Source organism: Schistosoma mansoni, chromosome 2 (assembly GCF_000237925.1).
Source record: "Schistosoma mansoni strain Puerto Rico chromosome 2, complete genome".
Lineage (NCBI taxonomy): Eukaryota > Metazoa > Platyhelminthes > Trematoda > Strigeidida > Schistosomatidae > Schistosoma > Schistosoma mansoni.
Window position 1 is genome coordinate 9,922,292 of NC_031496.1, and position 25,755 is coordinate 9,948,046.

General features: G+C 37.1%; 2 protein-coding genes across 2 annotated transcripts in view; one reads left to right on the top strand and one right to left on the bottom strand.

Annotated features, from left to right (window-relative positions):
• Positions 1-17,597: 17,597 nt before the first annotated feature.
• Smp_208050 (putative cation transporting ATPase) lies at positions 17,598-18,211 on the top strand (the record flags this gene model as incomplete). The annotated part of the gene is made up of 5 exons (XM_018795623.1): positions 17,598-17,687; positions 17,741-17,858; positions 17,890-17,959; positions 17,993-18,113; positions 18,167-18,211. The coding sequence occupies 5 exons, from the start codon at positions 17,598-17,600 to the stop codon at positions 18,209-18,211; spliced, it is 444 nt and encodes a 147-aa protein (XP_018649917.1).
• A 4,338-nt stretch (positions 18,212-22,549) lies between these two features.
• Positions 22,550-25,755, bottom strand: part of Smp_208060 (putative cation-transporting atpase worm) — a gene marked incomplete at its 5' end in the record, with an annotated part of 53,800 nt that continues 50,594 nt past the window's right edge. The window contains 3 exons of the mRNA XM_018795624.1: positions 22,550-23,043; positions 24,207-24,588; positions 25,481-25,629. Coding sequence (XP_018649918.1) covers positions 22,798-23,043; positions 24,207-24,588; positions 25,481-25,629 — 777 coding nt within the window. The 3' untranslated portion in view covers positions 22,550-22,797. The remainder of the gene's footprint in view (positions 23,044-24,206; positions 24,589-25,480; positions 25,630-25,755) is intronic.

A 25,755-nucleotide genomic window follows, 5' to 3' on the forward strand; every position in this document is an offset into this window, starting at 1 on the left:
GAGCTGTTACAGTACTATCAACAGCGGTTGTTTTGACTCGCTGACTATAAATAGTGTGTCCCCATACAATCTCAGGCTACTCCACTTGATACAAAGACGGCGCGTCGCTTGGGAATGATCCTTTAACTCGGCTAATTTGTGACTCATCAGTTGAATATACATACATCTCAGAGTTAAGTTACAATTCACACAACATGAACATGTGCCAAAAAATACTGATCAATTCCAGTCCTAAGCATAAATGATTTAAACAAGAAAACCAAACGAATTAAACTAGGGCTTATTCAATGTTATTATATGATACATAAAACACGATTATCCACCTACTACGACTCCTTACTTTCTAAAAACTTTACCCTTATAATTTAGTAATTGTATTACTGTCAGTGAAGGTGAAATTGATTGGTACTGCTAGTACAGGTAGTTTGCTGTTATTTAATTGCTGACACTAGGCTGTACTTCACATTATTTGCTGAATTCCTATGGATTGTCATTTTAATTGAGTAATCTTCCATATACTAAGTAAATCATGCCCAAAGAACAGCTTATTTATGTGTCAACTGAAAGTACTTGATCTCAATGATGCAATGGAAGTAATCCTAGAAAGGTAACAATAATTGGACGTGACAAACAATTATCAGTTAGTTACAGTTTAAGATTTCTACACTGAATTGCACTGAATTTAAGTTTGTACAGCATGGGTACTTGGCAGAAGGAAAAAAGAATAACTAAAATCGGTTATTAGTGCAGATAGGTTTGTGAACTCATTAAATAACCATTAATTTAGTGTATGTCTGTAACATTTTAAATAATTCGATTGTATAGTTAACATGTCCAAAATATAATTCTGAAAAGATAGAAAAATTAAATCGATGAGAAATGTAAGACAGGCAATAGTAGTAATAAGAAGAAAAATAGTCTTATCATATTACCTTAAAGATTAAGATGAAAATCAATATTATCATGGTAGGATTAATGTAACCATAAATTGTTTGGTAAATACATGGAAAAGGATTAAATGGTTCCGTTACCAGGATATCAATAAATCTGGGTATTATTCTCTAATCACTTCACTTCGACTGTATTACACTCTTAGTTATCATGGTAGATGTGATTATCGACACAGAATTTACTGTGTGACAATCATGCACACACTCTCTAATTTACGCTCAAAATGGAGATCCAGTATTCATACCAGTAGTGACCTCGCAAATACATGGGGTATTGTGAACCACCTAGTTAATTATTCATTTGAAAGTAAGATTACATGCTTCACATATGAATGTCAATTGTGAGGGACGGAATACAATTATTGAAAAATAAAAGTAATTTTAATCACATACTAATATCAACTAGAGAGATAAAGAAAATCAGAAGTCTTTGTACAACATTTTATGATGTCTTCAAACTCTTCTGAAATGCTAAACCTCGATCTCATTCTGGGTCCTGAGCTGAGTATGATTTCTATTCAACTATCGAGTGAAAATTCAAGGTTAAATTACATGCTTTCAGCTAATTGGTGCCATGGAATGAACATTATTCAATATCACCAACGTTTAATTCTCAATTGTTCAATTCCACGAAAATTCCATAAATGTCTCTTGAAACTAATTACAAATGGACCTACAATTATTATTGAGCTGAGTACTTTGTAAAGGCTATCATATTATAAGGTTTATATGATAGTGAATACAATAATTCATAATCCTACATAAGTGAATAATATCACACATGTTTAAAGTTCAATTAGGGTTTGATAGTGATGTTTGTTTTACTGTAACAGATAACCATTAAATGTTCTCCAAACTTGGTACTTGGATGTATTCTTGAAATGTTTACTATCGGTTACTAAAAGAGTATTTAACAACTAAATGGGATTTATTATTAATGGTTTGTATTTTCCTGTTGTTGATATTCAGAATTGTAATCTATCAATCTCTAATAGCACGTATGTCTGTTTTATTTAAAAAAAATGTACAAAAATATACGTTACATTTGACTTAATTTCCACAATGAGATTCAGTTATCTTAAAAAAGGTAAGTCAAATTACAAAATATCAGTCAGTTAGGTGGTTCAAAACCGACATGAAATAAATTTCTTGAAAAAAGCTTAACTTGGAATGAAACTAATATTCCATTATCATTCTGAATGTATAAGTAGTAGATAGATTGAAATGACAGTAAATCTAAAGTGTTTAATACATTTGTTACCCATTCCTATGTATAATCTATTCTGATATACTGCACATTATGAAACAGGAGTAGTTTGAAAAAATTCTAATACCGAAATAAAAACTTCTACAGAAATACTTGATTAATCAATAAATGAGATCTCTGACATTATCGTCATCCTAACATTTGTTGATGCAATTTCCTATAGAAAAGATGTTAGTGTGTACTTGTAGAAACAAAGGTTTGGATCACTACATTGACTTTACTGCTTATTTATAATGATTTAAAGAAATGTTATGAATACACAGAGTCCACGAAAACACTTGGGACTGACTTGTGAGAATAGTACTGCTACAAGGAGTCCATCGTTTCGTGTCACAGTTATATCATTCATGTAGTTTGTCAGGCATGTATCGCATGAGCTGGACCTGAGAAACCCACACTGCGAGGTCAGGATTAGATTATTAGTAAGTAGATGTTGGACTACCGCCTCCTTAACTATTATTTCCATCACTCTAGATACCACTGAGGTTGTGTTTATGGGCCGGTAATTTTCAACGTTTGCTTTGCATCCTGTCTTAATCTTAGGAATGATATGTGCAGTTTCCCAGGTAGTAGGATAACACACTGTAGAGTGATATCGCCAATAGTTCGAGAAGTAAAACACCCAGATCATCACCTCCACTTTTTAGCATGCTAACAGGAATACAATCTGGATCATCAGTGTAGGAGTGTCTCACTGTGCTCATTGCCTTAGAAATATTCTGTACATTGAAGTCTGCATTAGTAACTTCACAGGAAGGTACTGGCATTGATTCTTATTCATTTAATGGTTTTTCGTTAGTTAGTGAGGCACAAAAGTGTCCACTAAATAGTTTCTTAACAAGCTTGGGATCTTCGTATACTCGATAGCCTCTAATAAATATGTTTTCTTCTTTCGATTTAGTACGCTTAAGTTTATTTTGAAGGAGTTTGATAAGTGCAGATGAGTCATTCTTAAGTTCGAGTGCACGTTTTTCCTATGTGACTGCTTTTTGTGTACGTATTGCCTCTGCCTGGACAAATATTTCTGTCATCATAACTACAGAGGAAAAGTCATTGAGGCTGTGGGATCGAGTACAATGTCCTTGAAGACGCCTTCGCGTACAGACCGGCATATATAGATCTCTGGAAAAATTAGGTCTCCAGTATTCGAAAGGTGACATTTTGTTGAAGATATTTCTGGTGTTGTGACAGAGTACATTAGTTGATGTGTCGGCATCGTTTACAGTACAGAACGTTCCCCTATCAGTGCTTCCTAGGTAATTTTGGAAGTTTTTCCAATTGACCTTGTGACAGTTTCTATGAAGTGTTGCAGTTTTACTTCTACTGGTTGCGGTTTTTATATTAAGACTATAGGTGGCAATGTTATGACGGCTACCTGAAAACGTTTTTCCAATATACACAGTATTGAGGACGATGCCACTGGTAAGGACTAGGTCTAAGATATTTTGATATCTGGTAGAGCTACTGACAAACTGAGTTCACTGTCCAAGCTCTAGATACTCAATAAATGCTTCATAACGTTTCTGCCCCCTGGCTGAAAACTAAGAAATTTCAGGCATGTTGAAGCCACCACAAATATACTTGCCTGTGGATGGAAGAGATGATGCTAGTGTGAATATCTCCGACGATATTGATATTTCGCCTATTGATGCGTTAGGTTGACGGTAGATACAACCGAACAGTAAGGAAATCAAATTTGATGGATTTGAAATAATCAACACCGAGTCCTGTAGTTTGTAAAGTCCAGGCATATCACATAATAGTGAGTTTAAGTCAGAGTGAGAGTAAATAAGGCATCCCCAGCCACATCCTTCCAGCCTATCACTAAGATATAGAAGAGTCATCAAGTGATATACTTAGGTCGGAAATATTATTGCTAGTCTGTGCTTCAGATATCATTATAGGTGATGGTTGATAAATGGATACAAACACGACTAAGTCCGTCTTTTTATTACAGATCGACCAAGCGTTGGTAAATCATGTATTAAACAAGTGGCCTACTAAGTTAAAATGAGTGGGAGTATCTCGAATAAATTTATCATAACCTTCAAGTGTGCGATATGGTTTTAAAGTGAGAGATCAGTTGTTCTTCAGTAGCTCGTTATTTTGATAGATAAAGTTAGAGTATACATCAGATGAGTTAGTGAGGTTGCTTGGAGAGTTTACTCAAGAGGAAAGGGTTGAATACCCTCTGATCCAAACTGCATGGGAGAAACAAGTTCATGTTCCGCATGTGATTTAAAATGACTTCAGCTATATATTTAAACAGAGGTACCACTAGAGGCTGTATTCGAAGGAACCTGGTGAAGTGTACTGTCATTTGTCAATCAGTCTTGATAGTTAAGCTCGCAGCTTCAGGCATGACTATATGTGTGAGTGTGAACGTGTGAAGGATTTTTCGCACGTAACTCGAATTAATCATGACTGTTATTATACGTGGGAGCCACTTTTGTGTAGTGGATTGGTACTGAAAGATGTGTAAAATTTTATTTCTGAGAGTAATTACAATTGCGATCCTGAGGAACGTAGGTAGGATGTGAGATGAGAAACCGATTATTACCATACTTATTGATGGTTCTAGGCTTTCGAGGATAACTGGAGTGATCGGTGCTCTGATAGTTTTCGTTAATCTGAATGTAAAGAAGTTTATTAAGCTCAAACCTACCACCAAATTTGCTATTTAGAGGTACTGACAGCTAGTTAAATGATTTCAGCGGGGAGAGTCTGTTCATTGTTGTTGGGATACGCATAGAACAGTGGGGTGCAATCTTACGTGTTTCCTTAATCGGCATCGTGAATTTTGTCCCCCCATAAGTTTTTGCCAGAGCTAGAGAGCTTCTTTGTCTCTGTCAGATATATCAAATTCATTCAAGTCACCGTGCGGAGTACTTTTAGGAAAACTAGTTTTCAAGTGAATAATTTTGATTGGGTGTGTCGTCTCACGGCTCAAATCTATGCACTTTGCTGCACGAACAGACGGAATTAGAACGCAGTTCTCAAGCTTAGTTATCACTAAAGTTGTGCATGCTGTGGCAAAAACGGTAGTATCTAAATTGGTGAGTGTCCGTCTTAAAGGCCATATGGTTCTAAACTCCCTAGCTGCAACCTCCAGGTAGTGAGCTACTTAATAAGAGCTAGTAGTAATATTTAAGTCTGCCCGAAGTGCGCATGCACGTGCATCTCCTATTATTTCTCGCCAGATTTCTACATCAGCATATAGTAACATTCAAGACTCAACTATAATTGGGAGTTCATTTACATGCAGTATAAAAAGTAAAGGACCTAGAACAGAATTTTGCGGTACTCCACCAAGTACTGGTTTCCAGGTGGAGCATTTGGAATTTTCCTTACTTTCTGCCTACGACCTACCTGGAAATCCTTAATTCATTTTAAGTTAGGTCCGTCAACTCCTAGATGCTCTAGCTTCAAAAGCAGTCTGTTTGTTGGCTACTTATCAAATGCTTTGCTGAAGTCTATGTAGACAATATCCACCGATTTTCCACTCTCAAGAGCCTCTATTCATTTCTCTCTTGCTATAAGGAGATTTGTTGTGTAAGATAAACCATTTCTCAAACCGTGATATTCACTGTTTATCAGGTTATTGGTTTCCACGGACGTCATTATGGTCTTTTTGATTGTTCTTTCCAGTATTTTAACTACAACACTGGTGGAGCTTGTAGTGGCATTGGGCTCCAACCACACAATCTTAAAAGCTGAATATGGGACTAGACAGTCACACCATGACAAACCTGCAATTTTAGGATTAGGTCCTTTATTATAATAGTACTAATAACGAAGGAGACCATAATTCTATATATGGTGAGCCTGACTTAAGAAACACAGACTATTATTTGTTCTTTATCTTCGCTTCAACTTTCTCGATCGATTTTTACTCATGTTAACCTTTCCTTCCTGTAGGTAACCCTGGTTATATTGGTGGCAGAAATCAGACTAGTAGTGACTAGGTCTCTATTTAGATCTCAGGACAGTCACAGCGGAGCGGAGGATTGCCTGTCCGAACATTCAATATAAGATAGTCGGGAAGATAGTGTCTATACAGAATAAGGAGGTGAATGAACATTTGAGCTCCGTTGTTTTGACATATAATTAGTTGCTTGAAGTCAAATCTTAACTAATCAACCCAAGTTGTTAAATTAGCTTCCTACTAGAATCGACTTCCTCAGAAACGTCGGTTCGATCAACTCTTCTATCAAGAATATCTATGTTCTGTTTACGAAGCCCATTGGAGAATTACCAACTCATTCAGTGTTTGACCTTCAATCAATGACGACCTACCTATTATTCTATCAATCCTTTGATTAATGCTCAAGTGTATTATCATATTTCAATGTTGATTAGTACTCATAACTTATTAGCTCAATCGATACTAATAGCAGGTCATCTATATTAATTATTAGCTACGATAATTCATAAGCAAGCTTTAATAGCATTTATATGCTTCAGCGAAATGAACTTGTGAAGATATCAAGCTCTAGCAAATCTAACCTTTAAATGACGTAAATAGACATTGACTGGCAACGTGAGCTAGGACTGATTGGTTATCTGGACCTGGTTCTTCATATTGTTTATTCCCTTAACATTTCACTCTGTTTTAAACTATAGACTATTCTGTAACATCTTTTCTTCCAACCACTACCTGGCTGATTTCCAATTTTTGAGTTCAGTGGTCAAACAACGAAGACAATACTCCAGAAACTTAAAGTGAGTTTAGCTATAAAGTTTCTTCAGTCCTAACCTCCTTTCAGATTGTTTATATGTTGAAATCCAAGTATTTATCCAGACTCTTGGATTTTTACTAAATCAATCAAGTTGCAAAGTCAGTAGCATTACACATACATGGCAACTGGTTGGAATACCGCGTGTTCAACCTGATTGCTTTTGGATCATTACTACTTGTCACAGCTGCTCTTATATACCTTAAATCTATTGGATGATTTAATTCGTGAAAATAATCCAGGCGGGTTTAACTATTTTGCCGAATGATTTACTGTCTTTGTACTTAACATGTATATATTTCTACTCAAAATAGCCGTATATATTACATAAAAACCACCCCCCAAACGTTTTTGGTATAAGATATATTAAATAGCTTTATACTGCAACTTACTACTATGGAAAGGTGTGCTGTTTACAGACGAAGCATATCAGATTCAAAAATTATTTAACATGTCTTATTTCCAACTACCTTTACCACAGGTTTATAAATGTCATTAAGCTAACTACGATAACTTCGGATGAAGCGTCTATATTGTAACTCGTCATATTCCTAACCGTAATTCCACAAGTCGTCTCAACTTTTAAAAGAATTCTCTTGGCGAAGTTCGCTATTTTTAAACTGTCACATATCGCACCAACCAGCTTGTTAACCTGGCCTATACATGCATTGTATTACATGATCTATGCCATTTAAATTTAACAATCATTTGAATCGCCTTTAACATTTTTCACCAAACCCATCATAGTCGTTATTGCTATACGTATTCGGTTTTACGAATTGGTCTATCATAATATTTGCCTAAAAAGACCAACGTAGTTTAGATAACAAAGTCACCAAATATAGGTACTATCATGCTGCACTAGTATAATAACTGGGGTATCAGGTAGTTATTGACCAAACAGACATTTAAAATCAAAACTTCGGAGCCCACTACTAAAATTAACACTATGTAGACAAATATTTTTGAACTTTAATTTATGAGATAATCAGGCAGCTCGGATTCCTTAATGCTACGAACTGCTGTTATTTCAGAAGCACCTAAGACAACTACTTATTTCCCACTGGCTAATTCTCAATTAACACTATAACTAGTTAAGCGTAATGGTTTCAATATATCTTCATAAAGCATTTTCATGACTTGACAACTACGCAATATGATTGATAACATTGATGAAACTATTAACTAAATCGGTCAACAAATTGGCATGTGACTATCACTAAATAGTGTTGTTTTCTCTTTATCTTCATCCATTTCAGGCGATTTCGGTATGCTTCTCTATCACTTACTCATTTGGTGAACACCTTAGAACTTTGTCGGTCTAACTAGAGGTTTAGCGACAAAATGATGCAAGCAAATCATCAGTTTAAGCAGTAGGGTAAATCTCCTGCGATCTGAAGGCAGGATAGTCGAATTTACCCCAACACTGACTAAGGTTTAAGCCATTGTCATAAACATTGGTTGGGAGTTATACTTCCCTTGGTCACGTCTTATGTTCGTTCTGATAATCACATGAGCATCACTAACTGTTTATCATTCTGTGAAAATTTATCTAGCTAGAGGCATCTTGCAACACCACACCACCTAGATTTGTTGCTCATAGGCTTCGTCGATTTCAGTAATTTTTAATCACTCTATTTTAAATAAGATGTTTTCTACCTTATGCTAAACTTCATATTTGCAACTAACTTGTATGCGCCATCAGCCGGTAAGTATATAAATTACATTGAGTCCAGAGCATGTCTCTAACAATACATTCATGTTTAACTAATAACTGTCAGCTATCTGCCCAAAATTCACATAATTATCACTTTTCACGTATTGAGAGAATTTTCTATAACAATTCATGTGTTAGTAGTATTACGAAATTTTATCACGGTTAAGTAATAATGAAGTCGAAAAAATCCCCCCGTAACTGAATAAGCCTTATCAAATTAAACAAATTGACCGGAACACCAGTTGTAATTCGTCTTCCCTACGGTTACATTTTTGTTCTCTCAGTTAGCCTACCAATGCAGATGCAATTGGAAATCAACTCATATAAACAGGTTACCGGCATGAACGTCATTTTACCTCATAATTTAAACCGAAACTAATACCAATACCAACATTTCCACAACTTTGATTGTTTTTAATGTTTCTAAACACAAAATACGAGTGCTGCCTATAAGGTTTTGACCAACTGTTAATAAAACGCGGAATCATTCTCAGTTATTATAACCCGACTTGCTTTATATCGAATCACCACGAAAATTTCCATTTTGTGCGCGTTAAGAATTAAACTAAACATTTTGAAATTGTAACGTGCATTTCCCAACCAGTTGCTGCCACATTATTTCCGATTTATCTTTCAGCTTATAAATACCTAGGGGATTCTTATTATTCTTGGTAACCCTAGGAGTGCGACAATTTCCCTCAATTCGGTGTCAGACCAATGTCATGTTGATTCCGGTGGAAGAGTAGTGTAGAGGCATTATGCCCTAACCAAACAATCCCCAAAGCTGAAAACAACTGAGAAAATAGATATTCAGCATCTAACGCGGAAAAAAACACAAGAATGGAGAGAGTGGGAAGAATTAATTATATTATTTCGGATGGAATGGCTCAGCCTTGCAGGCGTGGTCACTCTTGTGTAAATTATCTCTTCGTTTCATATTAAATATATGCTTTTATAGCAAGCCTGAATGTATCCTCCATTGTATTGTAGTAGACGTCGAGTCGCGATTGACCATGATCACCGATACAGGAAACTGCGTGCCAGTTGAAGATACCACCACTGAAGTAGTTTGACAACTATTAACCAGTAACACCTTCTTTAATCCAATATTGCCTCACTCAGTTAAAATCAGAAGTCAGATGCAAAGAGGTTGGAAAGATATATTTGATGCGTTATCAATATATTGAGAAGTGGTTGATATATTCTGGCTAGTGAACGTAGGAGATGTTTCCCACGCTGAGCTGTAACGTGATCTAGACAAGAAGAGTTGTCTGAATAGGCCATCATCGAAAGTTCGTTGACCGACAACTTCTCTCATCCTTAGCAACATGTCTGTCGCAGAACCATGTTGCAGGTCGATATTATTAAGGAGTTGATCCAACCTTTGCCGGGCGGTTAGATCTCAGCGTTTTAGAATCGATCGTTTTAGAGTTTCGTAAGGTTCCGAAACATCACTAGTAAACATACTAAGTGTTACGTACCTTTTAAATTCGCGCGGTAATGCCTTAACCACCACGAGGAACTGTGTGCGTGAGTCCGTGATCCCGTGCCCGAGAAAGTCGGTTTCTTCGTAGCAGAACCAGACTTCGATATTGTCCGGCCAAAATGGTGTTAACTGAATCGAGGGTGGGGGGATAGTCTTTAACTTAAATAATTTTGGTGTCTGTTCCGTCATAGTATTATAAAGAACGAAAAACATATAATTGAAATATATCCGAAAACTCGAAAGAAAAAGGCATATAACAATATATAAAAGTCAAACAAAGAAAAGCAGTGAACAATGACGTTCCAAAAAGAACAGACTCACAGTTTATCGTTCGGTGTGTCAGATCACGTCGGTTTCACCATTGAAGTAGTTTGACAACTATTAACCAGTAACACCTTCTTTAATCCAATATTGCCTCACTCAGTTAAAATCAGAAGTCAGATGCAAAGAGGTTGGAAAGATATATTTGATGCGTTATCAATATATTGAGAAGTGGTTGATATATTCTGGCTAGTGAACGTAGGAGATGTTTCCCACGCTGAGCTGTAACGTGATCTGTTGAGGATGCATGACCGGACGCCTTCAGTTAGACAAGTCCACTAAAACTAATGTGGTCAGCATCCAATGTCGAACACTTAAAAAGTTATTGATTTTGGGAACCATTTACAGCTACAGATCACTCCCCCCCTAGTGAGGTAGTGATGACCCTAAGACGTGGCCAGCCAGAAGTTTAAACCCAGCGAGTTTGTCGTTGGCAAACACTCTTCTGATAGCTTGCTATGTTTAACAGAGTCTGGTCGTCTTTCCTTAGCATAAAGAGCCAGGAAATACAATATAGTAATCGTAAAGCAAAATACAATCGAAAACCTCGATTCTTTATAGACTTCATCGTTCTTTTCCATCCGTTCTGGGAAAGCAAAAACATAGAACGTGTGAGTGCATGTCAAAATACACTCGTACTTGCGTGAGGACACAAGGTGAGCGAAAAAAAGTAAGTAAACTAATACGCTCGCGACAGCGTAAAAGCGATTGAAAGATATTGATTTTTGTTTTGTTTTGTTTTTACATGAAAAAATGATACGCTTATTTGTAAAAAAATTGGTTTTTGGGATTAAAAATATATAAATCGGCATATTAAATTTTTTTAATAAATAATGCAAAGGAAATTGGAGATAAAGTTTGTGTCCTACGTGCAATAGTCGCTTAGATGTTCTGGAAATCTTACTCTTCTTTCAGAACGCGTTGTCTTAAGTTTATTTTTTGACGTTGACGAAGTATCAACATGTGTGTCCTTCCATAAACGAGTTGAGATGCAGTGTATTCAATGTCAGCTTTCACCGCATTGCGGATACCTATTAAGACGAGTGGAAGAGCATCTGTCCACTGTGAAACGTTTGTAGCTGATAGTGAAACTTAGTTGTCAGTGAAAACGTTCTACCAACCCGTTTGCTTGTGGGTGGTAGACGGTCGTTCGGAGGCGGGTGATTCCTAATAGTGTGGTCAGACAACGGAAAAGTCCAGATTCGAACTGGCGTCCACGGTCTGTAGTGATGGTTGAATGGCAGCCGAAATTTGCTACCCATCTTTTGACGAAGGCGCGAGCCACTGTTTCAACATTAATGTCCTTGATAGTTACTGCTTCTGGCCATCAAGCGAAACGGCCTACGCAGGTTAAGAGATAAGAGTATCCATTTGTATCTGGTAAAGATCCCATTAAATCCAGATGAACATGGTGGAAACGAGAATCAGGGGTTTTGAAAGAGCCTAAGGGACATTTGTTGTGTCTTATGACCTTAGATTTCTGGCAGCTTACACAGGAGCGTGCCCACTCCCTCACGTCTTTATTCATACCAGGCCAGCAAAACCGTTCGGCTATAAGCTTGATGGATGCACGAACACCTGAATGAGGAAGATTGTGCAACGTATTGAAGACGCTGCGTCATTAATGTTTTGGTACGATTGGACGATCCCTACCTGTAGATGTGTCACATAGTAAGGTTTCCTTACCTGTTCCCATCTGCTTAATACTTAGTTTAAGAGTTGTCGAGGACAACTCATGCTGAAGATCAATGTCTTCTTTTTGAAGCTGAGCGATTTTTGGAAGGTCGATTCCTTGGAAACTGTTCAAGGAACTTATACGAGACAAGGCGTCTGTGACTACATTGTTTGCTCCAGAAATGTATTGCATATCTGAAGTGAACTGCGAAATGTAGTCGAGTTGTCGAGACTCTCGGGGTGAGTACTTCTCTGAAGATGAACTTAAGGAGAAGGTAAGAGGTTTATGATCGGTAAAAAGTGTGAATTCTCTTCCTTCGATGGAATGTTGGAAATGTCGTACAGTACAATACATAGCTAGGAGTTCCCTGACGAACGTGCTGTACCTAGATTCAGCGTCTAGCAACCGTCTCGAGAAAAATCCTAAAGGTTGCCAAGAGTGGTTAACCCACTGTTGTAAGACTCCTCCGACTGCTTAGTCGGATGCGTCTACGGCGATACTAGTGGGCGCTTGAGTGTCTTGATGTGCGAACAGGGTTGCCTTAGCGATATGTTCCTTAACTGTGGAGAATTGTTATTGTGCAGTGTCGTCTAGATTTATTGATTTCGCATTTCCACGTAGTTGGTCGATTAACGGTTTCATAAGGGACGCGCATTTAGGTATGAACCGTCTGTAGAAACTTACGAGGCCGTTAAAAGTTCGCAATTGCTGAATCGTGGTCGGTTCTGGGTAATCCAGAATGGCCTCCACTTTGCTACTAAGGGGTCGGATGCCTTGAGCATCAGTGGTGTGTCCTAAGAAGTCTAAGGAGTTTGTTCCGATTCGGCATTTCCGAATGTTGAACGTAATGCCATGCCTTTGGAGTCGTTCAGAAACAATGTCCAGATGCTGGAGATGTGATTCTCTGTCCGGACTTGCTATTAGACAGTCGTCAACATACGCATGTACGAAGTTGAGACCTCGAAGTACGTCGTCTACAAACCTTTGGAAGGTTTGAGCAGCACTCCCTAGGCCGAAAGGCATTCGTAAGAATTCGTAGAGGCCGAAAGGAATTATAATGGCGGTTTTTGGAATGTCGTCTTCAGTTAGACAAGTCCGTTAAAACTAATGTGGTCAGCATCCAATGTCGAACACTTAAAAAGTTATTGATTTTGGGAATTATTTACAGCTACACAGTTACTAGGTTAGATCCCTCCGTTGGCCGCATATCAGAAGGCAGTTGAACGTTGTAGTAGGATGTTTTTGTTGGCGATCTCGTGGCATCGAAACAATGCCGAGATTGTGCCAAAGTTTACAAGCGGGACTACCGAGCGTACACGAGTTCGAGCAAAGCCACAAAACAACGGAAAAGTGTCTTTTTGATACACTTAAACAAACTGGTACAGTAGGACAATCACTGGTACAATTGGTTATAATAATAATTGCTTCTGTTTTACCGATAACGTCCTCGTCATAAAAGAAGTTCACTGCGATATGTTAGTGATAATTACGATAGGACTAACCAGTGTAGGCAATGACGTGACTTCTATATAAGATCTTATACATTAGGTAGTCACATCATGACATAACCACAATTTTAGAATTAGGTCTTTTACTATAATAGTACTAATAACGAAGTCAACCATAATTCTACAAGCTGATACGTCTGTAGTTTTATGGAGTTTGTCTTGGTCCTGTTTTGTGTATTGCCTGTTGGAGAATGGTATGCATTAGAAGCTTATTAACACACCAAATGATATATTGTATATTTCACAGTTAGCGGGTGCTGCACGTTGTCTCAGGACTTTGGGGTGTAGTTCATTCGGTCCTGTTGACTTTTACATGTCTAAAGTGCTAAGAGCCTTAAGTACATCGTCTGGATCAAAGTCCACAGTGAGCAGACGCATTGTTGACTTTTTATTTCCGCCTAGTTCTTTGTTCAGAAGAGGTTGTTGAGTGAAAACTGTCCCGAAATAATTTACCGTAGCCTCTGCTTTTTCCTGATCATCGTCTACCATTTCAACTCCAATCCTTTCCGTGATTAGGTCGTGGATACAATACTGCGTTCATGTTTTGCAATTTATTCACAAGAATATTCTCTTAGTCTTCTTGATTACAGATTGAGCTAACTGAATTTCATATTTTCTCTGAGCTCCCCAGATTGTAATCATAAACTTACTTCTTACCTACCTGTAACGTTCCATCATACTTGTTGTGCCAGTTCTGATGGCAACGTTCCAACATTTTTTCTTTCATTTTAGTAAACGTCGAATATCCCGGCCTATCCTGGGATTTCTGTGTTTATTCTTCTTTGGAAATATCCAGGGCATAAATGGTTGAGTTACATAAGTGTATATCTGCCAAAATGACTCCATGACTTTTCTACTGATGCTGCAGAGTTGATCGCCTTCATATATGCATTCCATAAGTTGGGACGGGCCAACACAAATGTCCGATGGACCATCTTAGCCATGAACTTGAATAAAAAGACTGCATGATCACTTTTCCCTAGAGGTGGAAGGAAAGTTATCTGACTGACATCATCACCGTGTGTGAAGATTAGATGCAAGAGACGAGGAGTTTTGTAATTCATATCTAGTAGGATATCTGATGTGCTAAGACAAATTTAGCTTTAATTTTTTGAAAAATTTGAGTATTAGTTTTCAGACACTCTCTTTTCAGTGGCAAGTGGAAAACCCACTTTCCTCTGACAGGGTAAAAGAAATAATTGGATGCTTTGTCGCTCAATTACAGACTATTGGGTGCCTCAGGAAGTAACTATTCCTGTTATTCGACAAACAGTTTGTAAATGTCAATTCAACTTTTGTTTGCTGTACTTGGCTCCAAATGTAAAAAGTTCACATGTAACGGTATTGAAAATCATTACTTGCGACGTTAGTAATGTGAGTTTGTTTTTCATATTGCTGAGCAGTAGAGAGTAAACATACTGGAAGAAACATTGTTATGAATACTTATATTTGCTAACTCAAATGGTCACTTGTTTCTGAATAGCTGGACAAATACTGATATATATCAGGATAACTTGATTTTGGAAGACAAAACTGTAGATAAGGTTTGCTATCACTACAAAACAACTACTCAATTGATACAAGTACTGGTTCACCACCGATTCAAAAACTATCAAGAGTATAGTGTTACGCATGATTCATTTAGCAGTTCAATAGTAGAGTTTTAAAATTTAGAAGCGTAATAGTAGTATACACTATTCAATACCAGTAGTACTGCTGCTTTAGGTAGGAAATATAGTAAGCTGGTGAGTTACGTTTCTGCTTCTTTCTGGTCATATTGTACGAACAACCAATAAAGGGAAAATAACGGCGAACAAAGGAGAAATAATGCGAAAATGCGCCAAAATGTCTGCTTTTTCGTCTGTCCGGGGGAAATAATGCGAAATTTACCCTTTATGTCGCTCTGCGTCTCAAGTGTCGTTAAATTGTATACTTTTCGCCTAAGTATACGCCGAATCGTCTATTTTTCGCCTAATAGTACTCCGAATCGTCTACTTTTTGCCTATATACGCCGATGTAATTTTGAATCCACTCTTAAAACACCTTCGTCATTACCTCAAACATCTATGTTCGCCTTCATTCCCACAACATAGCACACGAAAAGTGAAATGTACGTAAAATATGGTATATGTTCAAAAAAATTGAAAACAAAAAGCGTATTGTTGTAGTAGTTAGCAGATGCCAGAGCATCAATCGTTATATTTTAATTGCGATTGACTGGTGCCAGTGTCATTTGAAAAGAGCTACTAAAAAGAGCAGATGATATTTTATTAATAAGGTACATGTACTTAATTGCAAATACAGGCTTCCTCAAATAGGAAAGTAAGCACATTTTTAAAAGAATATTTATTGAAAACGGAGTTTAACAGGAAAAGTATTTCACAGATTATTTCTTTTCCTAACGCCTGTTCGACTACTGAGAATCAAAACAATCTTGTGAATTTTAAAATGTAAAGAGAAATCGGTTAATATACACGAAAGACTTGTTTTTGCACAACTAGCTACTTGAAGCTGAACTCACGGTTATGTTCGTTAGCGCTAAAGGCTGTACTCATATATCAGTCGATAATAGTAATCACTTTAAATTCATACATACGTGTCCTTTCTTCCTTCGATTACGCTTTTGTACCTTGTCTCTCATGTCGTGAAAATAACCTTGCGTCGCGATGTCATACAGTTTCGCAAGGTCTTTTTCGTTGACAGATGGTGACAGGAATCGATTAGTTAACGCACACATATTACTTCGTAGGCAGCCGTAAAACCTGCACTTCTGAAGTGCTCGTTTTGATAAAGTGCCAAGTAGCGTGAAATTACTGGCAACTTCAGGTGTCATAATTTACGATAAAATAAATCTCATTGACGTTTTAGGATCATCATCCATTAAACGCATTAACATGGCCATCTGTAATACGAACAAATGATCAAATTAATGTCCGCTTACAAATCTGTCCCTTAAATCTTTCTGCTCTAGACAAGCGTCCAATGTTCCCAGTTCATCCTCAGATGACAAAGGGAACTGTTGACTTCCTAGTCCACAGTCAAATTAACGCAGATGTTCGCGCTCAGCGGACTTCGGAAGTAGCTTCACATTTGCACTCAATTCACAAATACTTGACGATATGTTCTGCAGCACAGTATGCTGTCTATCGAATCTGAAAAACAACGTGATCGTACAGGTGACTTACTCAGCCGCAAACGCCCTGTCTATACGCCTGGAATAGAACGTTGATGATAACGTATCTAATTGTGTCGAACCACTTAATTCACACCTACAAAGTAAAGAGACCTATTTGGCAATGGAAGAGACGACACTGTCAAACAACCGAAACTTGGGATATTAGACGCGGCTATACGTGATGTATTTAGGTTAGATAAGCTTATCAAAATGCTTATGCCAAAGTGGATTTCAGGTCCACAGTCTCTATGACTAAAAGCCATGTGCATGATAACTTTTCCACTGGTGTCCTAGTCCAAAGGCTAGTTAATATTTGGCGAATTGTTTAGAATTACGTTGATGAGTTGAATGTAGTTCAGTTTTAACATCTCATGGCTTATATATCTCTTACATACTGTAAGAAATTTACTTACATTTTATCCACATAATACTCGGTTTGATTGTTCGTTTAATTTAAAACAGAATGACACGTTTTGTAAATGTCAAAAGGAAAGTATTTTTTGATTTCTTACTGTTATCTATTCACCAGGGGGTATAGACTTATTCATTCGTCTTAAAGCCGTACTTTTTGTATGATAGCCTATTCTACTACTTAACTGCTCAAAGGAAATTAGTAGGAGTATGATATCGATCCGTTACATGTAATGTCCTTACCATTCAATCATCTGTCAATGCACAATTTCCTGGACGATAGTTTATTAGGACACTTTTTTGACCAAATGTACTGAAGATATAAGACATTTCACCTTGAAACTTCTATAGATGAAAAGAGAATCAATGTTAACACCAAAAGATGACTGTATTTTTTGTTCCATTGCTTATGGAAAGACAAATCAAACAATCCGTTTCGAAGTAAGTCTTGATTGTTCTCGTTAATCAATAATTTTTCCAAACACTTACGAAAGACCAATGATTTAGTGATATTTGATGATCACTTACCAAAAGCGCAGTATCACTTTCAGTGTGTTCCTAAGAAGCATATAAGGAACGCTAAGTATTTGACATATGAAGATATACCACTAGGTAAACTCCGATTTTGCTTCATATAAATTAGTTATGGACATGATTAATTGCGGAAGGAATTATCTTACTAGTCAAATGAAATTGGACCCAGAAGATTTTCTGTAAATTACCATTTAATATAAAATAAGTTGTAGGTTTGGATTTCATTGGCCACCATTCAATAGTGTTCATCATTTACACATGCATATCCTTGGACCTAAACAACTTATGGGTTTTAATCCAATGTTTGATACACGGTTTCGTATCTTCCGAAAGGTAAGTGTACGATTGTAATTATTTCGATGCTTTTTCTACCAATTCTTTACTAGGTTGAAAGCGTTTTAGAAAAGCTCAGAATTAAAGGGGAGAAGTAAAATAGGTCGACCTCAGGCAGTCAAATGAATAACCAAATATTTAGTTGACTTCCTTCACGTGCTTTCATATTTTCTTTCCTATTTTGCTGATCATCAAATCAATGTAGATAGTTTTTTTTATTTATAGACTTATATTCCATCATTTCTCAGACTTTAACGCTATCCTAAAAGCTGTTGTGATATTTTGTTTCGACAAGTAATATGTTTCCATTATTTTTTCAGATACGATTCTCAATGAATTATATTTTTTTATGATATCTTCATCATAATTTTTGATAGTGCGTTTGGGTACGACATAGAAGTTACGGCTCTAGATTATCATCTAGTGTTCTGCAAGTCGGAAACCCATTCAACCTACTTCGATTTATCCATTCCAGCATCATAATTCCGTATAGAAAATCTGTGGCTCAAAGATTAGTACACAAACTTGTAATGGATAAACGAGTTTAGTTGGTCATTGCAATAGTTTTAAATCCTCTAAAAACGGATGTAATATCAGTAGCGACGTCCGTTAGTAACAAAAACTGCGGGGTTACAGTGAATTCTGGAAGCCTCTAGTGATTAGGCGGATGCTCTGAAATATATTTCGGCAAATTTCAAATGACGAGTTGATGCGATGTATACGTGGACCGAGAGCTGCTACACAATTACGCTGTGCGGTGAAAGTGATGTATCTGAAAAGATAGGGTTTATAGCTAATATTGTACAGCTAAGGCTTCATATATAGGTTGTTTTTAAATAGACTAAAAAAGACGACTCAATAATGCACTAACATAAATGGACTGAGTTAATTAGAGAGTAAGTAATAGCTCAATTGGATTCCATCTACTTCAATCTTCCACTGTCTATCAACAGTCTGAAGACTAACGAAGAGCTAACACAAGAGTAAGGTAATAGGAAGGTTGGACTGGCAATTTTAGGTGATACTTCAACAGTTAGTAAGATTGACCGAGATATAAGATAGGGACTGGATCAACTTCACCTAATTGATTAAAGCTTATAACTCAGGTCCAGATTCCCTGGATGTAGTTGTAGATATTAAGTGATTTTATTTATTTATGTAAACACATGAACATTGGTACAAGGAGGCACCAAATGTATATACGCCAAACTTCGTCATTTGGTTTGTGTAAGGGCTGGAATACTGCCCGGGCACCCAAACCGAAGCAGGTGATTTCCTCAGGTCACTCCCCGAGCGTTTGACCTAGAGGTCTAATCTACAAAGCAGTGGAACAACGTTAGGAGACACAGCCCCATTATCGCCGGTGATTAACAATAGTTTCATACTCCATTGTCCCTCGGGATCCCGGAGTCTATGTGCACCACAGGTTTGGAATCAGGGTTTTCCAAATCCCCTAGATGGATCCTCCTTATCCATTAACCCGGTTAAAGCGCGGAACATTGGCTTTTCGTAAACAACCATGCCGCGAGGCATTAAGTAGGACTTCCCTGGCAGTAGCTGTATACATGCGCCGTGTGAAAGCGGACTCTCCCCATCCTCGGCCGTACCAAGGCATTAAGGGGTGAGATTTTTCATACTCGCTTGCGATGACACAAATGCATTGATTCTCTAACTTTTTTGTAGACCTTCAGCTTAGATTCTTTCCGTACTTCTTTCCCTTCAATCTCATTTTTTCTGTTTAAAATATGTTTTGCCCCCAAATGCCCTGGTATGGCCGGGAGTGGGGAGAGTTCGCTCTCCCTCTCCAAATGCTCTCACATGGCCACGCTTATATATAGCCTCTGCCAGGGAAGTCCTACTAACTGCCTTCTCGTAGCAGGGGTGTTGTTTACGAAATTGATAGGACGAAAAGCGAATGTCCGGCGCTTTAACCGGGTTGGTGGACACGGAAAGTCTGTAGTATCGGTGTATATGTTAAGCCCATATACTTTATTCTAGTTGCTGGCCAAGCCAATTCACCTGTACATTGAGTCATCTTTTGATCTTGTTAATCATTTGCTTATTAACCTTGACTATATTTTTATATGAGCGTATATGTGTGCACACTTCGTATCTTATTCATCATATGTCTGTCACTCATTTTTGTCTCACTATAAATGTTGATTAACGTTTGCTTAAATCGAGTTGGCTTCCCAGCCATCTCCCACTGCATGTCATTTCCGCCTCGTTCGCTTATTCGCCTGTTCACTCGCTCGTTCATATTCGCTCAGGTGTTGTTAACTTTCTGACCTGAGTTATTCGACAATAAACTGTAGTTGCTGCTATCCTTTGTCTTCTGATTTTACGCGCCGTTAAGATTAGAATTATATCGATTATCGAATCGCGGCACTACAAGTCCACCTAGGGGAGTGGGTGAACCCTGACTCCAAACCAATGGTGCACATGGGCTCCAGTATCCTGAAGGAACAAGTGGCGTATGAATCAATTGTTGGTCACCGGCTACCATGTGACTGCATCTCCTCACGATGCTCCACAGCCTTGTGGATCAGACATTTAGGTCAAAGGATCCGGGTGTGGTCCCCTAAGAAAACCATCTGCTTCAGTTTGGGCACGTGGGCAGTGTCACAGCCCTCACACAAATTGAATGAAATTTGTGCGGCGCATATGTATTTGGTGCTTCCTTGTACTAATATTTATGTGTTTAAATAAACAAATAGTCGAATCTATGTTTTTGATTATTAGAATACCACTACAATTATTCTTTCTTCCCTACTATGCTTTTATTTAATTACACTTTGTGCTGACGGTTTGGGAACTTGCAACAGTGTAAAACTATATCAGACGTTAGTGTTGACGACTAACTTCGTCAATAATTGATGTTGTAGCTTAGTTCCTTAGATTATATCATTAGTTTGAACTATTATTCTCGTAAATCCTGCTATACACAAGCAGTTTTTTAAAGATTTGTGGGAATATGATATGTGGGACCGTAGTACAAGAAAAGAGATACATTTTTCGACCCTACTGAGCAATAATGGTATCGAAGATTTTATCCTGGGTGACTATTGTTTCTTGTTCATTCGTACTCAAGAAAAACGAAGTTGTGAGATTGTAGATGAGAAAGTAATGGGCGTATAAGACCGGGATCAGTCGTTTTATCACTACTCCAGTTAGGGATCTAGAGGTTATTCAGTGCAGCCTTGACTGTCAAGCTTAATCTCTGGTCACTGTCAATTTCCAACTGAACTGTATCTCTTACTGAATATTATTTCTATTCATTTATTTATTGAAAACAATTAGTCGCTTTCATTTGTCTAAATGACCTTATATTTTTTCATACAATACCTTAACAAATTCTAATGAGGTGTGGCAACTTGGACCGATGTATATATGTGCCTAGTTCTACGTTGTAGCTGACTGACTGACTTAACAAGCATATGTGTGATCAGATTATTCGAAATGTATTAAGCGAGAATATAACGTAATTCTGCTAACCTTTGTACACTGACCGCATTATCCTTAATTATTTATTGATTGTATAACCTTACCCTCGTCTATTTCTATACAACATCGCTTCCCTTGTGTGTGGTGCATTTTTCGGAACCGTGTTGTACCAGGATTATTATACCCAAGCAAATAGTAAACAGGAAAGCCAAACCAAATCGGTAGGGGTCAGGTGTGACGAGAATTCCATTAAGGCAAAATTAATTGAGACACATTCGGTTTATCAATATCTGATAATTCCAGATCAGAAATACCACTGCATTCTACAACCCATCACCTAGCAAAATAATAGCACTACTAATTATACTAAAACAATCAAATCAAATATTTCTTTATGATTATGAACAAGGTGTCATCACATTGGTGCTCAAACAAAAATATCACTTCGATTTTATAGACAAAGAGAAAATGAAAAGAAAGAATCTTTAACAATTGAATGTAAAATACACATCAAAATAAAAAGGAAAATGGCATATAACACATTAGATAATTTGCAAGATCACATAGTAAGGGAGAAAAACTGTAAATTTCCTGCATCCTCCCTTCAGTCTGTTCCAGTTTCAGTTCACCTGATGCTTACGAAATGTACATAAATGTAACTCATAGGAATCATGAGTCAAACAGAAATGAGATAATTCCTACCTACTCGAGGTATAAATCACAAAATATGTGATGGTACGGTATACTTGATTTGACAGTTTATTTCCTGTGAATGTTACTTTTTGCAATTAAGAATATAATAATAGGGTTATTGATAGACCACATGTGTCGTGGCATAAAATGAAAACAACATTCGTAAACCAGAAAATTATCGATGGTGAAAGATCTTTTGTTTTCTGTCTATAAAACCGTGATAGTTCTGTTCTATTAAATGAAACTATGATGAATAATTGAATGAAAAGTGAGATGGATAAGTTAAATATGTGCTTCTGGTTACTATTCTTGTCATTATAACAGAGTGAGAGACAAAGTGTGACCTAACAGAAAAGTTCTCACAGTTTAATGTAAGAGAAGAAAATAAACCATCCGAATTACAGACAGGAAAAAACAATCCTTCATATTGTGTACAGGGATTTAGAGGGAAATACAGTTATTGATTTGAAATCATCTACTGATGATAACAGTAAATATTATACATCGAAAGACTAACAAAGTGAATCCCCTCGACAAACTTATCCTATCAGTAGTAAGTAGCTGATGGGAATGGGTCCGACTGAAGGTCAACAGAATTTGGACTAAGTGGTTTTGGTCCACTCTGTGATCGAATACGTTCAGCTCGTCGAGTCGGAGTAAGAACTCCAACCTCCAGTGTTTGGTGTGCTACAGGCGTTTGTTGTCTAGGAGTGTTTTCCTTAAAAGTATTGTGTTTGATACTTTTGCTTTCAAGGCTTCTCGTAGTGTTAAACGAATGGCGATTGTGGCTGCTCTGAAATGAAACAAATGAAAGCAAATCACAAAACTATGTTTTATCTTAGAATAAAAGTATATCACGTGGTCATTCGACAGAAATGCAAATATCACACACTTCATTGAATTTACAAATAGACATCCCGAAAATACACATGATCAGTAGGATTACTTACAAGAGGAAAGTAGACAATTCGAGGCCTTCATAGAACTGACAAAAGCCCTATTAAAGTTGGCTCTGTTGAGAAAACATTCTGCTTAGGTAGATTCAAACCACTGTACACATTTAATTTTCCAATAAATTTGTAGTGACAGATCCGTTACTTTGATGGTCTTACATGATGATGGTCTCATATGTTACCTTTCATGGGAACACAAGCCGCCGACCACGATTTTCCAACCAACTCTATCCTCGGTTCTCCTTTCCAATTGTTTACAGGTTCTATTTATTCTTTTGATGTCTATCTCCAATTCCCGACGCAATGTGCCCCTTGATCTTCTCAGACACATCATAGTGAAGAATAAGGTTCGTCTATCTACACTGTTAAGCGCTTTTTCATAGTCGAGGAAGTTGATGTGAAGTGACAAGCTCCAGTCAATTGGCTGTCCAACAATGATCCGAACTGTCGCGATCCGGTCTGTACACACCATCAGTGAGAGCGAGTGTAAATAAAGTTTTGAGTATAAATAGTGCATCAATTCCAAACCTCATAGTTCACATTCCCCTTAAGTTGCTTTTTATTGGCTTACACAACAAAACCTCTTCGGTTACAAGCGTTAGTTGACATCCTACTTATCTAGTTTATAATTACGTGATCATTTGGGACATTTGTTAAAAGTTCATTTTATTCCATTAAGATTTGCTCAAGTTTTCTATACAGAAATAATTACTGGCAAAAAGAAGTAACTACCACATTGAGAACATAGAATGTAAAATGTTTCAACGGAGTTCATTGACAGTGTAACTCACCAAAGAAAACATTCGTGTACTCAGTTTTGAGTCACATTCTGTGTGGAAGTTAATGACATCACCCGGCTCCTTAACCCTATCTACGTGGAGCGGGACACAGAAATGAAACATAGCGGTTGATAGTTAAATGCCTGAATCTTTAATCCACCGACCCACAAAACTACAGTTTATACTATGTGAAGAAAATAGGCAATGTATTGTAGTAAACTTACAGTAGAACTTGTCCGTTTCTTGTTAACAGACTTTTCGATCGCACTTTTCGGCACAGTATCAAAAACACAAGACGGAGATTGAGAATTGTAATGCAATGGTACTTGTTGATGAACAATATTATTATCATGTAAACTATTACACAGGACAGCTTTTTCCTCAGAAGTAACTGAAATAAAATCTTCATCAGATTCACTGTCGGTTGAAAGTCTTGAATTATAGCGTTTTCTTGATGTTTGTGCAATTTGTCCAACAACATCACATTCATTGAACAACTCTCTTGGTAACGCTTGCACACTAGCAGATCGTATAATTGGTGGCCACACTCCAGCCAATCTATCTATTTCGTCACGAATGTGTTCATAGTCTTTACGTGAAACATGTCTAGTGGATAACAATTAGATAAGAAAAATCCCACGTATTTGTTTATCACACAAAACAAAAAAAGCATATTTAAAAGGTTTAACTAATTAAAATACTGGTACAATTCTTGTACTATCCAACAAGTCGATAGAACATATCATTTTACAGAAAATGCTTATTATATAACAAGTTGAGCAATAATAGGTAAGACATTGTATGGTTGTGAAATCAATCATCTGCAAAGTGACCTACAGGTCAGGCGATTGAGCGTGAAACCGGAGGTCCTGAGTTCGATTGCCAGCTGAGAGGTCATGTATGTACACTTCTGAAGTCTCGTGCTAGAATAAAACTGCCATCCAGTGCTTTCACGTTCTCACTCGTTGTCTAACTTGGATCGATTCGTGATTCCAAACAAAGTCAACAATCTGCACAACCTTATACTGAAAATGATTTTCTTTACTTAGTATACCATTCCATACCTGAGACTTTCAATGGTTGTTTTACTCGGAATGCAAGTATTAATGATAAGCGATTCTGATTACAATAAACAATATTTACGTTGCACGGATTGATTTCCGAGTTGCGATAGATTCTACAACATTATGATCACATTGTTTTGATAGGACGATGAGAACATGGAGTTGATCTGAACAATGTGGTGCATTTGCACTACATATTTCGAACTCCATCTTCTTAGCGTTCTACTAAAATCGATAAACGGGACCAATTGCTTTAAGTCGTATTGTTAACTTAATAAAATATCATACTACTAATTACCGACAAAATAATCTGTATTTCAGAATTAGCCTCACATGTCAGTTTGATTGAATTCAGTGGTTAGAGCATTTCATTAAATTTATAGAAGAAATCAACGAGTACTGAACAAAATGGAAGGTATTCAAAACAGACATACCTGGGAAATAAAGCACGCTGAATATGACGTATTCGTTGTCGAAATGAAACACCATCAACGATCGATTCCAAAATATATCCAAACAGTAAATTCCCCAATACTATTCCATGAAGAATTATTACAAAATAAACTGAAGGGAAACGACACAGCTGAAAATAAAATAACAAAATCAATAACATCAAATACAATCCAAGGAATCTGTCAGAAATGTAAATAAATATTCATAAAACTCAAGCTCGTTTTTGAAATGGTTTTCAGATTATTCTCCTATCTAG